The sequence below is a fragment of the Sinohyriopsis cumingii genome, chromosome 6, assembly GCF_028554795.1.
Source record: "Sinohyriopsis cumingii isolate HCF-2022 chromosome 6, ASM2855479v2, whole genome shotgun sequence".
Lineage (NCBI taxonomy): Eukaryota > Metazoa > Mollusca > Bivalvia > Unionida > Unionidae > Sinohyriopsis > Sinohyriopsis cumingii.
The window spans coordinates 165,346,350-165,363,622 of record NC_142966.1 but is presented as its reverse complement, the minus strand read 5'-3'; the positions used below and the strand labels follow the sequence as shown (position 1 = coordinate 165,363,622).

General features: G+C 36.8%; 1 protein-coding gene across 2 annotated transcripts in view; it reads left to right on the top strand.

Moving 5' to 3' along the window:
* Positions 1-17,273, top strand: part of LOC149798465 (uncharacterized) — a 175,605-nt gene that overhangs the window by 119,173 nt on the left and 39,159 nt on the right. For both annotated transcript variants that reach the window (XM_089963657.1, XM_089963659.1), the window contains exons 10-13: positions 1,444-1,581; positions 9,429-9,566; positions 10,313-10,453; positions 15,108-15,234. In XM_089963657.1, the coding sequence (XP_089819783.1) occupies positions 1,444-1,581; positions 9,429-9,566; positions 10,313-10,453; positions 15,108-15,234 (544 nt within the window). The remainder of the gene's footprint in view (positions 1-1,443; positions 1,582-9,428; positions 9,567-10,312; positions 10,454-15,107; positions 15,235-17,273) is intronic.

Here is a 17,273-nt window from a genome sequence, read left to right as displayed (position 1 = left end):
CTTTATAAGTCACGGCCTTTTCGGTACAAAGTGTTAAATTGTAAAAAACACATCCCAACGGCAACATGAGCACATACGCACACATCCACACATCTTGTTGCGACGAGAAAGCTGTGGATGATTGATGCTGGGCGAATATAAAAATCACCTTGTACAGTTGATATGCTACAGAAGCCTAACCATTCTGTTCCACACAGGACTAATTCGAACTCTTTTATAACTTGTTGAGTCTAAGCTATTACATCAAAACTGTAGAGGCAGGAGATATCAGTCCAATTTATTTGTTATGAGGTTGGATTGGTCACTATTAATATGAACATTGATGTACATATAAAATAGATAAAGATAAATATGATGCATTAAACAAATGGGTAAACATAAGAAAGGTTACTAAAACATGTGCACCAGGTCATACTAACATGGTTTTGAAATGGTTGAGTTAATCTTCTTGAGGGGTATCTTTACACCACTTTTCAATAATGTATTTAATTTTTTGAAATAGCGTCCATTGGATATTAGGGTTCAACTTCAATCAGCAGATAGCTGAACATACAATTGTTGACAAATTACCACACTGAACAACATTATTTATTTGTGTCATGCTCTTTGAAGTGGAATAAAACAATAATTTCATAAGTGCAGGTGAAATAGGATCAACTTAATTCACTCCAGCATGAACATCATATCACAGTGATCTACGTTTAGTACGGCTGAGTTACTTGAGATACATCCATATACTAATTACGTGAGACCGGCCTGAACATGATCCAAGATACAGAGGAAGTTACAATTAAGGAACACACACACTTTTAAACGAATGTACATATGAACGAATTGGTAAAACGCTATGTCTCAGTATTAGAGTTTTATGGCGACTGGAAACTAAGCTATGATTCAACATTTGTAATAAAGTATTATAATAAATACAGGAATACACCTACATATATGTCCTATATATTTATCGTTCTATTCAACTATCTCTCTCATTTACTATGTCTGTCTGCCCTCCCCCCTCTCTCTGTACATACATATATATCAAATTCAATTCGATTCGAGTGAGTCAGATAGGTAAAAGCAAATATTATTAGGAGTAAGGTTTTAGGCATAGGTAGAGGTTGCGACCCGACGAGACGGGCAGGTCGGTTATGTTGGCTCCACTGTTTGTTTTGCGTTTACATAAGTTTTTCCTACAAAAATAGTCTATACAATTTGCGTAAGCAGTGGGATCGCAGGCGAAATATGCAAACTCAGGTATATTAGTTCAGCTATGAGTGTCTAATTGCTCGTGTTTGCACTTTGCAATTTGAATATTTAGTACCACTTAAATTGTTAAAGCTAAGTTAACAATCTTAATTACACACACATACACCACTTATTTATAAAATGTCATGTTTCTTATATAATTCAGATATATTAATTGCAATGACTGTTTCTGATTTTCAGAGTGCAATGGGACATATGGTCAGAATTGTGCATTTAAGTGTGGAAATTGTCGGAATGGAACATGCGACAGATTCATGGGAAATTGTTCAAAGGAATATGGTTGTCATCCTGGCTGGCAGGGATCGAGATGTGATATTGGTATGTAACTCTTTAACTTGTTGAAGATGCTTCTGTAGTTATCTGTCACAAAATGACAAAACAGACGTGTTTTATGAAAAAAGTTGTTGCATGTATATTAATCATACTATACCGACCATGATCTTAAAGTCCTTAGAGAAACCTGTCCATGCTCTAACTTATATAATTTTTTTATACCAAATATTCTTTTCTTTACAAGACAAGTATCGGATCAGAGGGATCCCATGGTATCCGGTTCTCTTAGCACCATTAAAATTAGCATTCGCAGCGGCTTGCGTGGGCCAGGTGCAGGACAATTTGAGATAAAATTTGAAACGGGAAGGAACGGTGAGTGGGTCGTTCAACGTTGTTCGTCCCCACCCCTTCTATCAATTGATTGAGAGAAAGAGTGAGAGAGAGGCTGTACAGGGTTATAGTGTCGTTCAAAATGCAATGCAAATCAAACTTATCTTGCAGTGTAGCAGTGCGTTTTTCTTTTTGATATTCACTCAAAAACGCGTTCAGCATTAAACGAATGGCTTGCATTGACTCTGGAGGTGACATGCACCACAGGAAATATCGCGATTTCTTACCCGTGTAAGGTATGCAAATACGGAGTAATGTTTAATAATGCCAGATACTTCAGTTCGAGAAAGAAAAGACAAACAATGCAGGTGGAATATATATTGCAAAGAAATCGTGACTGGCTGTTAAGTTACAATTTGAAGCTGGCATGCATGAGCTTTACAGAAAGCTACAAAGGTGTCACAACCATGTTGGATATGTGAGGTGGGGTGCGATATTAGGTCGCTGTGTAATATATGTGGAGTAAGTGTGGTGGCATGATGGTAGAGATACATGCTAGGAAGCAACCTGAAACCAGTCATACTGCCAGCGGAAAAAGGCATTGCCACAGGAACGCAGAAGCCACCTTAATCCCAATCAAAGTTAACGACAATTATGAGACCCGAACGGTGTCTCTTTAGCAAAAGTATGACTTAATTGATATCGATTAGGTAAAATCACTACACGCTATGTAGGTCAATGAAAGGTTTATGGTTTAAAGCATGATTGTATCTATGAAACTAAATACTAATACAACAATATAATGGAAATTATAATGAAAAACAAAAATGCAAAGAAAAACGAACACTGTTTGGTGTTTAAATTGGGACACCATATTCACTAACTTACACAAAACGTTAGTGTTCTGTGTGTGATGCAATTAAGTTGGACTGGTATATCGATAAGATTTCAATAAGACATTAAAACGAACGCTGTAGCTAGAGACTCCCATAAATTAATGTAAAAGATCACCTTGTGATAATATGATATGATAAATGGTATGGACGTTGTCATCTATAGCTCTTGTAGTTTAGTATCAATAATCCTGCGAACATAATTTCCATAAAAATATGGATGTGGTTCATGTAACCAGAAGTATTATTTAAAATTAACAAATTCAAAGTTCAATATTAACATTCCCACAACAAAAGCATCATCCGTCTCCTCCACATTCTTTCAGTCCATGCCACTACATTACCAACCACAATGCCATGTTGCCAATTATGTTGTTTTGCTGACGAATATGTTTCATTGATGCCAAGCATGTTGCTCTTTTGTGAAGTAATTTGCTCCTTTACCAACAATGTGGCAACTATGAGGCGCTAGCGCATAGTATGTCGTCCAGGTACTACTATTTTGCCAGATGTACTGTCAATCATATTACCGTGTTCTGCTATGTTGCTCGTTAGGCAGCTACGTTCACAGATTAAAACAAATCAAAACGGCTCCGGAAATCTATAGAATAATCGTCAATACTTGATTATTACGTGACGTCATAGACAGTACACTGATGGGTAATAGCAACTTCACGCTCCTTTCATGGCCGTGGTATCATTTGCACGTAAGACAGGATATAACTAACATCCTCCACTCGCTGGCACCACACCATAATCACTAAGTGTCGCACGAGAAAAGTCATCACATTAGTTTACAGCGTCCCCCATGTGCCATTCCGTCCCACACATCACGAAGCATATCTTGCAGCACAAGAAGACACGCCATGCAGTCAACGTCGGTACAAATTTACATGCAGATACTGTCATAACACCAGTGTATATAGTCCTAAGGCAAAATACACATTCAAGAGAGCACAAGGGCTGCTGTTTGCTTGGGTTAAAGAAAATAGCCCTTTTCATATTTACAACATCTACCTACATTTAAGCCGAGTATGTGCTCTTTGCAACTAAAGACAAAAATCCGGCTTTGTGGCAGCAAACCCGGCTGCCCGTGCAATATATGAACTCTCACCCATCAGGGTCCTCTTTGTACATACCAAGCATACATTGTGGTCTTAGACAAGATGTGCCGGATCGTTCACAGCCAGAAGAGCATTTTCATGGCAATGCACTTGCATACGCTATGTGTACGAAAGGCCTATGAAAGGCACGAGATACACACATGTTACAATGACACCTGATTTTGACTTAACATGTCCAACAAACTCAAGTCAGCTTGCTATGCAATGACAACGATACTGATCAATTCCCACCCATATGGAGCTCTGATGAAAACCACGTGCAATAACCACAACGTTTTAGAACTAAATAATTATTGCCGATTTGCTTTCACCTTAATCCCCAAACAATCCATGAAGGATGACTTCAGACCTCAGGAAAATTGACTTGGTGGACATTCTCGGGAAACTAGTTTGACAATATACAGGCCATTGGCACCAAACCATCGGATAGACGCCTACCAACATTGTCACTAAAGACATGAAAGGGGTATAAGTAAACTAATGGGCAGGTGAATTGTGTGTGTCGTTTCATATTGAGAAGGTCTCTTATTACTCTGGCGTTATCAGCATGACAAGCATGTGCGATTACTCCACATATCAGTCTGGATAGGGTTTATAAAACAAAATGCCCATTTGCGTTCGGTGGACTTTTACCCGAATGAGATCGCAGACAATATGGGCTCTTTCATATTGAAATGTGTGTCTGCTATCTTTAAGGTTTACGAACTGCAAGCTGTGCCCGCGATAACAGTACAAGAACAATCGTCACGCGTCTAGAGGACAAGAACAAAGCCGGAGGAAAAATGAGCAAAATCGACTCGGCAAAATTTGACGTCTTGAAAATCTTCCCTGCGACGTTTTCGCAATAGGATAATCAATAATATCCTCTACACAAACACAGTCAAAATGTGTATAGTTTTGCTCTAACCTCGTGGCTTAAAGACTTGGTATATTTGAAGACAGCTTAGATGTGAGCGACGAGTCCCTGTGGTAAACATCATGCTGTATTAGATGTTTAACTGAGGTCGTGTAAAAGTCAGAATGTTTGAGGTCGTCACAAATCTGAGGCTCTTCGTCTGTTGAAACGTCAGTCACAAGCTAGTACTCTCGCATTTCGGCATCGATAGTCTTCTTAAATCTATACGGCATGATACTACTTGCACTGCCTCTCATTTTTATCACATAAACTTTATGTGTTATTGAGGAAGAACCTAACCTGTGCAAATTACAAGTCGTCCATAGAGCTATCATGGCGATTTCATTCGGTACCTGTATTTTTCAAGCTTAGTACAAAATGAAACATTCGCCTGAGCCATTGAATGCGTAGGTTTTGATGAATACCTTATCGATCATCATCATAACGGATAACTGATTATATATATATATATATATATATATATATATATATATATATATATATATATATATATATATATATATATATATATATATATATATATATATATATTCATGGATGTATCTTTTTCAGTCAGCATATCCTGTGTCTAGAGGCTCAGAACTCTATAATATGCCTATTACCATTTTATTATTTTCAAGTTTGACTCGGTCCAGGATGTCTGGTTTATCTAGTTCGTTTTAGCAATCATGGAGTACCCCGTAGGCATCCAATTACGGCTTCAAGGTAAATATACATTGATCCCAAATGGACTGTGATAGACAGATCTTCCATCCTTCCCAAATATTTAGTGATATTTGTACTAGCTCGCACACACACTGATATTCAATATGAAATGTGTCAGGATTATATCTAATAGATGTTGCGTGTATTTGTGGTATTAGTAATATGTACTGCTGCCAGATCAGTATGTGAGTTCTGCGTGTGGTACACCATCAAACTCCAGCGAAATGCAAATAAAATAGCTGCCTCCTTATTTCTGTTCTGGATAAACTTTGCATTATACTATAAAATACAAACGAACGTGGGGGCCCCGAGTGGCCGAGTGGTCTAAAGCGCTCTCCGTTACGGATCACTGCCTTCTCACCTCTGTCTGCGTAGGTTCGAGTCTGGGTATGTGAGAAAGCTTGCCAGTAGCTTCTCGAGGGTCGGTGGTTCTTTCCGGTGTTTTCCCGGGTTCTTCCTCCACCATTAATACTGGCCGCCATGTATAGCCTATCGAGTGCTGAAAAATGGCGTTAAACCCTACAACAACAACAAACGAACGTAAGAGTCCGTCTGAAAGGCCAAACTGGTATTATGGTATGTGATAATTCCGCACCTCAAACTGAAGCCGCACTTAGAAGTTGTTTCCAAATGCGACATACGAAAATGCATTGAGATGGGTATCGATGGTCATTGCATAGACGTATAGCATCAGCGTTTGTCATACTCTGATGGGATATGTTTTCCCGCTCTTTGTCTGTGAGTGAAATATGGGCATATTCGAGACACTTTCGCATTCTCCTCGAGCTTTCTTCTGATCTTTTCGAAGATGGTGCGAGTTTATCATGATGGTAGTTTTGCCGTCTGACAGGGTTGTGAATGCAAAACTAGTTGTATATAGCACATTCGCACTGTTGCTATTGAGGGTTTGACCTTCCGACAAGCAGCTGGTTTTGTTCGATGGTGATCGAGTCATTGTTTACCTTATCCCTAACACTCAGCAAAGAGGTCCACATGGGTCGTCTTTGTTTTTATATTAAGAAATGCTCAAAAATGGTGCTATCAGCGTCGAGTGTCCTTCTTTTAACATGTTCAAATGTTTTATTGTGTGGCACTATTGCTTATTACAATATAGTTGATGACTTTGAAATGACCAAATTTGGTGTTGGTAAAGGCAATGTATTGCTAAAAGAAGACAAAGCCACTTTGACCACCGAAACTACTGAGGCAGAATAATTGCGGACGAAACACCGTCTTTGTTCGCACAGCTCACCATGAATCAAAGTGGTCAATACTTCCTTCGTGACTTCAATTGCCCTTATGACCAACCACTCGTCTATAATTCCACTCCTAGAAGAGTCCATATATGCCTGTACCGTCGTTTGCGTTAAAGTTTGTGTACATGATTGTATATAGTGTCAGGTCGGTACACGGAATAACTGCAACAGAGGCGTATGGTTACTATCATTGGGTTTAAAGACAATTATTTTATAATGTTGGTGGCCTTATCATCAGCCAACAAAATGACAATTTCACTATCCCTGGCGAAGGTTTACGTTTAATTAGCTTCGTTGTCAGTCATGTTAAAGAAATACTGACAATTCATCAAATGTATTAAAGACGTCTCATACAGGCTCATAATGATACCAATTATCAGATTATCGTTCCCGCCTAACCGATAGTGTGTCATAAGTAAGCTTCACACATAGTCTGTGTCTACGTTTGCCTCTGAAGACACGATCCGGTGTGATGGCTTTAACAAGAACTCTCACGAATTGGGATTTTAAGCCACAATGATCATCTTCGCCTTTCGAAATTTAAATGGTCATTTTAGTTAGATTAGAGGCGATAAAACAAATCCATTCAGCGATCAGACCAAAACAAGGCGTAAACAGACATAAACAAGGATCACGAACGAATGACATATCATATGATCGACCATACATACCGAGTATTGGTGCAGCTCGCAGAAAATGTGTATGATATAGACAAAGAATATACAGCACTGGTGTTAGAGTATGTATTCCACAATGAGGTTGATGCTTTAAAATAAATGGACATCAAGCAATGGGGTTCTCAGATTATCCGAAGCAGATCTGCAAACGGTTGAGTTTAATTGCGATTTCGTAATCACAATAACGGCCAAAAAGATTATCATCAGAGAGTCTGGCACTCGACCGCCACTACAGTAAAACATCTTGGCAATAAACTTTCCTTCAATATATGAAATGTCATCGATCAGTAGTAGCATCAGCAGAGATGCTTTGTTCGAGAAAGACGTGCTGTGTCCAATCAACATCATTGTGAGAAAACAGACAGCATACCTTGAAACAGAGAGCATGATATTATTAACACTAGGCTAGAAGACTTATAAAGTATTATACTGTCAATATAATCAAATATTCAAGACTCACAAGATTTTGGTTTGGAAAAAAGATATCCTATGGTCAAAGACTAAACAGCGATGCGCTCGGTATAATAGCAGATAAGATTCAGTTGATTTTGATGATACCACACTGACAACTGTGTCTCTGAGACCCGGTGTGGCAGTGGTTGGAATATTATCATTAACCATTCCGTCCCACGTTATTATGCTCCTTGAGATCTCAGTTTTAAGCTGTGGCCTGGTGTATATACCTCTGAATTTTATTAGCAGTCGATTATCGACTAAAGCTAAAAATACACGATGAAATCCACCTCTTGACCTAAACAGCTTAACGCAAACTCAGATCCCTTATATAAAGCTCTGCAAGACAACTATGTCACCGAAGAGATTGAACACGTCCTAAACGAAGTCGAATAAAATAAAACCATAATAATGAAATACAGGCTTCATTACACAAGGTATACACTTTGAATGTAATTGCCAGTTAAAGTTCAGAACAAAATATATTTAAAACAAACGGTGGCTGTGGATGGCGAAAGCTTATTATACCAGGGGAATTTGGTAACATCTGTGGGCTATGAAGCAAAAGAGAAGACTTGTTAAGAGAGTTTACGGATAAATACAAATAGTACGAAAACGTATCCATGAAAATAGCAACATAATTATGGTTCACATACCGAGTTTAAAAGACACTGAGGGTACCTGCTAATAACATACACATCTGACTACGGTTTTCAAGGAAAAGAGATATATCACGGCTGAAATATAACACCGTAATAATCTCCGATATAATCCAGTTTATAATCACTGATGAAACTGTCTCTAAGTGTGTAGAACCTGCAACTAAACTCAAGTGCTTAATTCTAAATGGACAAATGTCGTCACGGTAGGTTTCATAGTTTGGGACTGCTTTACATATTATTCTGTGGGTACTTGGTTTAAAACTGATGGGAATATTGGTAGTGAGATGTTACAAAACACTAGTATCATATTTTACGTTGACAAATCATGTTGGTACAGTTCTGTGTGGTCTCGCTCCTGGAAATGTACGTAAAATAAATATTAACAATCTTGAATGGCCGTTAAAAATTCCCGATATGAGTATACTTTTAAGTGTCTAGCATCGGCTCCAAAGTGGACTTTGAACATATATGCATGCAGTGGTTATATGTAGAAGGAGTTACATACTATTTAGAGATTAATGACAACAAATGATGTCAACACCTTACCGAACGCCATTCCCTAGAGAACCGATACGTTTTCTCCTAGAGGCCATGCTATATAATATAAGAAACCCCATCTTACTGGTATGCCTAGTCTAAGCTAATCTGTGTTGAGATTTCAAATTAAGTGTTCAAAAGGTCGACATCGGTAACGTGGACTGAGTCATCTCTGAGGTACGATAATGCAATTTTAGATGCAGAGCATCTACGTTTCCCAGCTGAGAACAATGACTAGTGTAATTGTTACCAATTCTGTTGAGCCTGCGTTGAATGCAGTTAAACATAAACATCATTAATTTCAGTTTTATTACAAAACAAACTTTCTCTCTTTTTAAGCCTGCAATGATACGTATTATGGAGATTGCATTACCAAATGTGGAAACTGCAGACTCAACGCTATGTGTGACAAAGCTAACGGTTCCTGTCCATCGGATTTGTGTTCCGAGGGATGGAATGGAGAGACTTGTGATAAAGGTAGGCTATACATATCATCATGTAGTTACACATGGACGAAGTAGTTAAAAGCTATGTCTCATTATCACGTTTTGTTTGCGAGTGGACACTAATAATTGCTTCGACTTTTGGAATAATGTAAGATATCAAATACAGGAATAAAGTTACGGTTATGTGCTATATATTTATCGATCTATTCAACTCTCTCACTCTCACTTTCTCTGTCTGTCTGCCTCTCTCACTTTTTCTCTATCTTTCTAAGTACATACATACACACACACACACACACACACACACACACACATATATATATATATATATATATATATATATATATATATATATATATATATATATATATATTCAATTCAATTCGATTCGAGTGAGTCCGATAAGTAAAAGCCGATAGTATTAGGAGAAAGGATTTAGGTAGAGGTAGAGGTTGTGACCCAACGAGACGGTCAGGTCGGTAATGTTGGCTCCACTGTTTGTTTTGCGTTTACATAAATTGTTCCTATGAAAATGGTCCACACACTATGCGTTAGCTATGGGATCGCAGGCAAAATGTGCAAACTCAGGTATATTAGCTCAGTATGACTATCAAGTTGTTCGTATTTGCACTTTGCAATTTGAATATTTAGTATCACTTAAATTGTTAAAGCTACGTTACAAATCCTAATTACACACACACCACTTATTTGTAAATTTTCATCTGTTTTTTATATGCTTCAGATATATTAATTACAATGACTGTTCCTGATTTTCAGAGTGCAGTGAGTCTTATTATGGTCAGAATTGTGCATTTAAGTGTGGACATTGTCGGAATGGAACATGCGACAGATTCACGGGTAATTGTTCAAAGGACGCTGGTTGTGGTCCTGGATGGCAAGGATCTAGATGTGATATTGGTATGTAACTCTTTAACTTGTTGAAGTTCCTCCCGTATTTTACTGTCGCAAAATAACGCAACAGACCCGTTTTATGAACAAAAGTTGTTTCCTGTACATTGACTACACTATACCAGCTCTAAAAGTAAAGTCCTATATTAGCAGAAAATCAGTTACCCATAGTTACTGATGATTTCTCATTGGAAGTAAATATAATGTTATCGATAAGACGTGATATTTGTGTACAATATTTGGTACATAATCTCGCCATACTATTATCCAGAGGTTATTTATACTTGAATTCATTCATTAAATATTTCACGCAAGTGTATTAAACTCTAAATCTGTTGACATAATCGGATGAAATATGGTATCATGTATCTAAATCTGATGACATAATCAGAAGAACATATGGTGTCAGCTGCGAGTTTTTCAGTGATGTGATTATCATAATTTGCCCAAGGTCTTCCGACGTTTCTTGCGTTACTTCCTCTAGTTAGTATTAAACCAACAGCACGTACATATTATTATAGCTTTCAATGTAAAATATATCACTGCGAGAATGAGGAAATTATGGGAATCTTTTAGGCATTGTTAGAATCTTTTATCGAAACAATGAGGGTAACATGGCTAAAATCTGATGTGGTCCATGTTTAATGTAGTTTTCAAATAAGAGACTTAACATATATCATTTGCACGATGTTGCAAAAGTCTCTTATGTTTAGCATGTTGTGATAAATATTATGGTAATTGTACAAATCGGTGTGGTAACTGCAGAGACTCCGCTATCTATAATAAAGTCGACGGCGATTTTGTGCTCCGAAGGATGGCATGGAGTGAATTGTGATATAAGCACGAAAAATCACAGTCTGCACCAATGTCTCTAACGTCGTTTTTTGTATGGTTAGTGTAATCGGATTAGATGGGTCTTACACTACACTACAAATCAGTATTAGATGTTATCTCAGGTATATTTATATAGTCGATATGTCTGAAATTGCATTTTGCATAACTCATTGAGTGTCATTACTGTAATAGTTGTATCAATATGATATAATTTCAAAACTGTTCAAAGTTCTTTCATGGCAAGACAGTCGCAAGCAAATGACATTTTATTTCGGTAGCTGAAGAGAAACATTCTGTTATATTCTTCAGATCTATAAGTAATGATTTTCAGTTATATGTTAGAGCCTCAATGTGGTTTCGTTTTGTAATTTTCACACGATATATACCTAGTGAATATAATCGTTCAGCCTCAGCTATGAAGTCTTAGTTTTTCTAATATCTGCCAATATTTAAAATATTATCGGTCCAACGTACAACAAACGTATCAATGCTTTTGACTATATGTCGTTAGAGGTTCGGAGCAATATATTTTTCAATGTTTATGTTGGTTTTCAGTGTGCGATTCAAAGCATTACGGGCATAATTCCTATTGTTCTGTTTTTGCATGACAGAAGTATTACTAGCTGTTCAGCACATACGATACATTCCAAATGTGTTCTACACGTATAATGAATTACTTTACTCATCATTTAATAACGACTTTTACGCGAAGTTTCTATATTCATTGATATCATATCTACTTTGGTCGATTTCAAAGCTACGCTACCGGCGTGTCGCACGGTGAAATATGTTACATTGAACTCTCACTGGTGGTTAATGTTTGTTCCGGTCCAGGTTAAACATTAACGACCAATCAAATATTACAGTAGCTGATTTTCTGCATGACAAACAGAAAGTACTGGCAAAGCAACAAAGAAAGTTCGCGCAGAAATCATTAATTGATAAGTAAAGTAATTAAACAGAGATGTCAGTGTCTACAATTGAATGAATTACGGAAGATATGTATTTAAGAATAGTGATATGAGAGAACTCGCGCAAATTAGTTGAATGTATCTCATATGGAAATGTGCTCCGCGTGGTATAGAATTTGTATTTAACCGTTATTGTAGCGACATCTGTTTTTCGGGTAGGCAACTGTTGATTCATCTGGGTTCTTCAAGCATGTAATGAATGGTTGTTAAACTAAATTTGATTGCAACTGTGACCAGTAATAAGCATTATTATGGCATAGGTTGAACCTTCTATGAAGGAAATGTTACACATGTGTATTGAATATACGGGCTGCCTAGAAGGCCCAAAATATTCGATTCCCGGCGGTGTTCATTACTGGCTGATGGTAGTAATGATGAAAATGATTTTTGGATTATTCGAGCTGGGGATGTGTTACTGGAGACACCAGAGAATGATTTCGAGCTCGAAAATGGTGTTAAATACGAGTTAGATGTGCATGCTGGATAGACAATACTAGATGGAATGACGATCAATCCTCCTTTCAGCAATACTTCTAAATTAAATGTAGAAATGGTAGTATACTGAGCATAATTACACTACAGACAATTTAAAACTTTAACGCAATTTTCATTGTTTTCTGAGTCATTTTAACCCTGCGGATCATATACTACAAAACCATATATCCGTAACATGGTTAAGATAAAGCGAATAAACAAAGGTAAAAAAACAAGAAATAAAGATATTTATTTGAGTACCTCTTTCTGCACAAACATACTATGTCACTGAATAATTAGAAACCCTAATACTGCATTATGGAACATACAAGAAATCTGACATAATAGTCAGTAAACCACTGACTAAACAAAGTTTATTCTAGTGAAAAAATCCTATTTTGGTGTAGTTGTACCCAACATATAATATATGTGAGCCATGGACTATTGTGTATAACGGTCATAAAGGCCAGTTTCCCAACATATTCAAGCTGACAAAGATAGGTATGTGTATACCCCTTCAGAAGGAAGCACAGAACATTATTCATACACAGATAAGAAAACAGAGTATGCTCAGACATAATTAACCGATTATTGCTTTTACCATTAGAAGTGATATTTTTAAAGATGGTGATTTCAGTACAGCTCTAAGAAAGTGGAGAGGAAGAAAGAGAGACAGATATTGAAGTGTTAGGAAAATACAGAACTATAGCCGTTTCTTCCTCTTCCTCCTTTGATTCCACACCACTTTTTTATTTGACAACAAGAGTGGTCCCCTTTTGGATAACATCCTGGTAGTATCTCTCTCGTTAAATTGTACATAGGAAACAAACTTCTCTTTTTATGCAGACAGATTTAGCCAGTGAATGAAAGTGCCGATGAATAAATAAAATTAGCCCAGAATCAGTAAGAGGATAAATTTCAATCCGCTCAGTTGTATCAACTTGTGTAAGTTTAACAAAAATATTTTATGATTTGGTGTTGTCAATAGGTTTCCTTCTTCACAAAGAAACATTTTCTTTCAAAACATTTTGTGCCCGAAGAAACATAAATTTAATGTGAATCTAGTTGCACAGAATATTCGGCGTTTGTGATTTTGTATCCCAATTCCTTTTTCACTAACTAACACAAGTACCCATGGCTGCAGCAGTCTTTAGCTTCTGCAGAAGTATAATGCCATTGATTTTGTTAGTATTGATTTCCATCCCCATGCCCGGGTTTGTTCTAGATGAGAGTTTATTTGCGTTACAATATTTCTTTATTTTTTTCTGTTTTGAAAATAACATCATAATGTCGTCCACATTTAAGAGTGACATGAAATTAGTAATAAGATGTTTTCAAACCATTCGTGTGGTGCAAAACAAAGGCCATGGTGTTTAAAGCAAGTTGAATGGCTCCACCATTAAATGACCTTAAATGGCATAAAACTCACTGACAAACAACAGGTAGTCTGTTTGAAGGTATTTTTGCTTTATCTTGTCATCGATGAGAATATATCATATGCATATATTATAACTCTATTTATATTTGTAATGCACATACTGGAAGGGCACCACTTAACTTTCAAAGATGCGAGGACCATCAAGCTCATATACATACATATATATATATATATATATGTGTGTGTGTGTGTGTGTGTGTGTCTGTGTGTGTGTGTATCGTGTCGCAGGCTATGTATCGTGAATCGTGTCGATACGCGGCACAGATGTATCGTCCCCTCCTCCAGGTATTACAATGTTTTAATTTATCGTAAAGCTTGTTTTGTAAGAAAAGGCTGAGTGTGGGACATTGTCGCAACAGTTTCAATTTGCACAGACATTCGGTTAGCTTACTAAATGTTTGCTGTTACGAGACAAGTTGGGGCAATGGTAGGAGGGAAGGGGAGGGGGATGGACGGTTAACTGGTTACCAAGTTTTGTGAACATTTAGCGCTATTACTTGAAGGGTCAGTGGTTTACTGGTCAATCGTTACAGCTTTGTACTGAATGTGTTCTGCTGATCACTTGACATCTCTCGATGGAGCTTACAATTTATTCCAATAACAATTTTATTGGAAAACGACCACCAAACTGAACATCAGGCTATTTAAAATTTGACTTAAACTGCAGTCATTTGAAAGCTGATATGCAGTTGTATGAAGATCTGATGTGCAAAGTAAATCCCAAGATATTTTGGAGAAACAAAAGGGGTACGAAAAAATATATACATTCCTGGTAAATTGATATTTATCTCCAAGCCTATTTTGTATCACGTTTTCTTAATTTCTCTTTCTATTATGGTTAATGTATCCGATTATCCATAAAGCAAAAATGATATTTTTAAACGCCGGAATAATTTTCATATAAATGCATTTATACATCTTTCTGGTGTTTTCTTCACTGATCTAGGTTCTGCAGAAAACCAGATAGCTTATAATTCAATAGAACCAAGCATTCTAGGCGGATCTATTGGTGCAGCTGTTGCCGTTATTGGAATCATCATCGCCGTAGTCATTATCATAATTGTGAAAAGAAGGTTAGTGGCTTTAGGAAAATATATTCGGTTAATAAGCATGATACAAATGTGGTCTACTAATACGTGCTATTTTAATACATAGTAAATATTTGCTGATAGAAGGTAATTCTATATCTAAAGCTTACACGATTATAAGAACAAAACAGCAAACTGGACAACATATATTCCTTGTTCCATCCTTGAGGTACAGCCTTCAAACTCACAAAGCGAATGCATATATCCTAAGACTCTGAATCAGGCCGCTCTTGTATAGTCTCTAAGCTTCATGTTTAAGTGAAGAAAACTATCTTCGGTACGTTTTGCATACTGAAATAAACCCTGAGTATGTGTTTTTGTACTTGTTTATATGACTTACATTTTTGTGATTATTTCTTAATTATGGGGGGACGGTGAAGGAGCAGGCGTCATTATTTACAGTATTCATGAGACATTATGGCAACATGAATTAGATTCGTAAAATGGACCCGCCCTAATTTCTTAGCATTAAGAATTTTAGGGATATTGTATGTATACCTGTTAGCATATTTGAAATACAAATATTTATTTGTATTAAGTGTCTGGGTCGTGTTTTTGTATTGCACGGCGTAAAGTACTAATATTTGGTTTCAAAAGGATTACTGGTCAGACATATAAGCGGGGAACAAGAGAAAAACCACACAATTATGAACTATACTTTTGCGGTATGTTGCCATTAGGTGAATAGTGTCAAATTAATGTACCAATTGTGCGTTTAAGATCATTTCATTTGACAACAACCGTTTTCTTAGGGTCCTTGCAAATGGTCAAAACATGAACTATCTAGTCACGCTCACGCAGGTGCTTCATTCGCTCGACATGACATCACATGCGCGTAGCAATATTAATTCCGTCTCAGACATCTGCTCTAACTTTCGCCACACATGTTTTATATGTGTATCCGTATCGCACACACAGAGCAGAACTAATTCGGTAGTTTTATACCTCCCACTTTCAGACAAATGTACTTTACCAATCTTAATTTGTTTCAATTTAATGAATGAATCTAAACAAATACTGAAAGCTTTAAGTAATGGACATGAAAGAAATATAAAACGGTATTCGTGTTTTGCTCTGAGAGGCAAGGAAGGTGTCGTTTAGTATGACGTGAGAATACGTCTGGACACGATGTTTCCGGCGCAGCATTGTCATTTCACTGCTTCCTTTCTCGACTCTGAACAAAATACCTTTATAGTTTTGTCTGAAGATACATAGTGAGGTTCATAAATAAGTCATCATTCCATCAGTACAATATTTTAAAGTAGAGGAATATGTTACAGTTCATTCTGCTAAGTGTTGAATGATAAGCAGGGTGAGCCAACGAGTACAGATTAGTTTTGATTTATTTAAAATTTTAATCTACGCACGTGGTACACATCTTCAACAAGGGTCTTTTACTTTCATATTACGCCTGTTGGACTGCCACGTGATAGTCGATATGTTATGGATTCTGGATCAAGTGAGACACCTTTAAGCTCTATGTTAACTTTTCCCTTAATGATACTTTCAACATACGATTTGCATACCAGCTAATTTGAATGTCAATGGAGTCACAAAATTACATCATTAATTTTAAATATTGGGGATCATCAATAAGGTGCATCTTGTGGAGATGAGTTTGCCATGTTACCATGGAGACTGGGCCTAGTGGAATGTACCCTATATACTTTACTCTTTTTTTCATCCGTCTCATGTAATAATTAAAGTTGTGTGAACACCAGAAGATATAACACCAATCTAAATGTATAAATATACACGAGGTTCTTTCGTCAAACAACTGAAAAAGATGTTTCTAGCTTGTTAAATATTTAATATACAACATGCATATATCTCATAAATAACAACGAACATAACTAAAATTCCTTCATATATTAATGTAACACTGCATAACTCTTGACCAAATTGTATGGCCAATTAACATCTGATCAAAGGCGGAATCTACATAGACTTGTATTTACTAGGCAATTGCAAAGAGAACATTCATCATCCAGTGTGGCAGGTATACATTTTGAGATGTGAGCTAT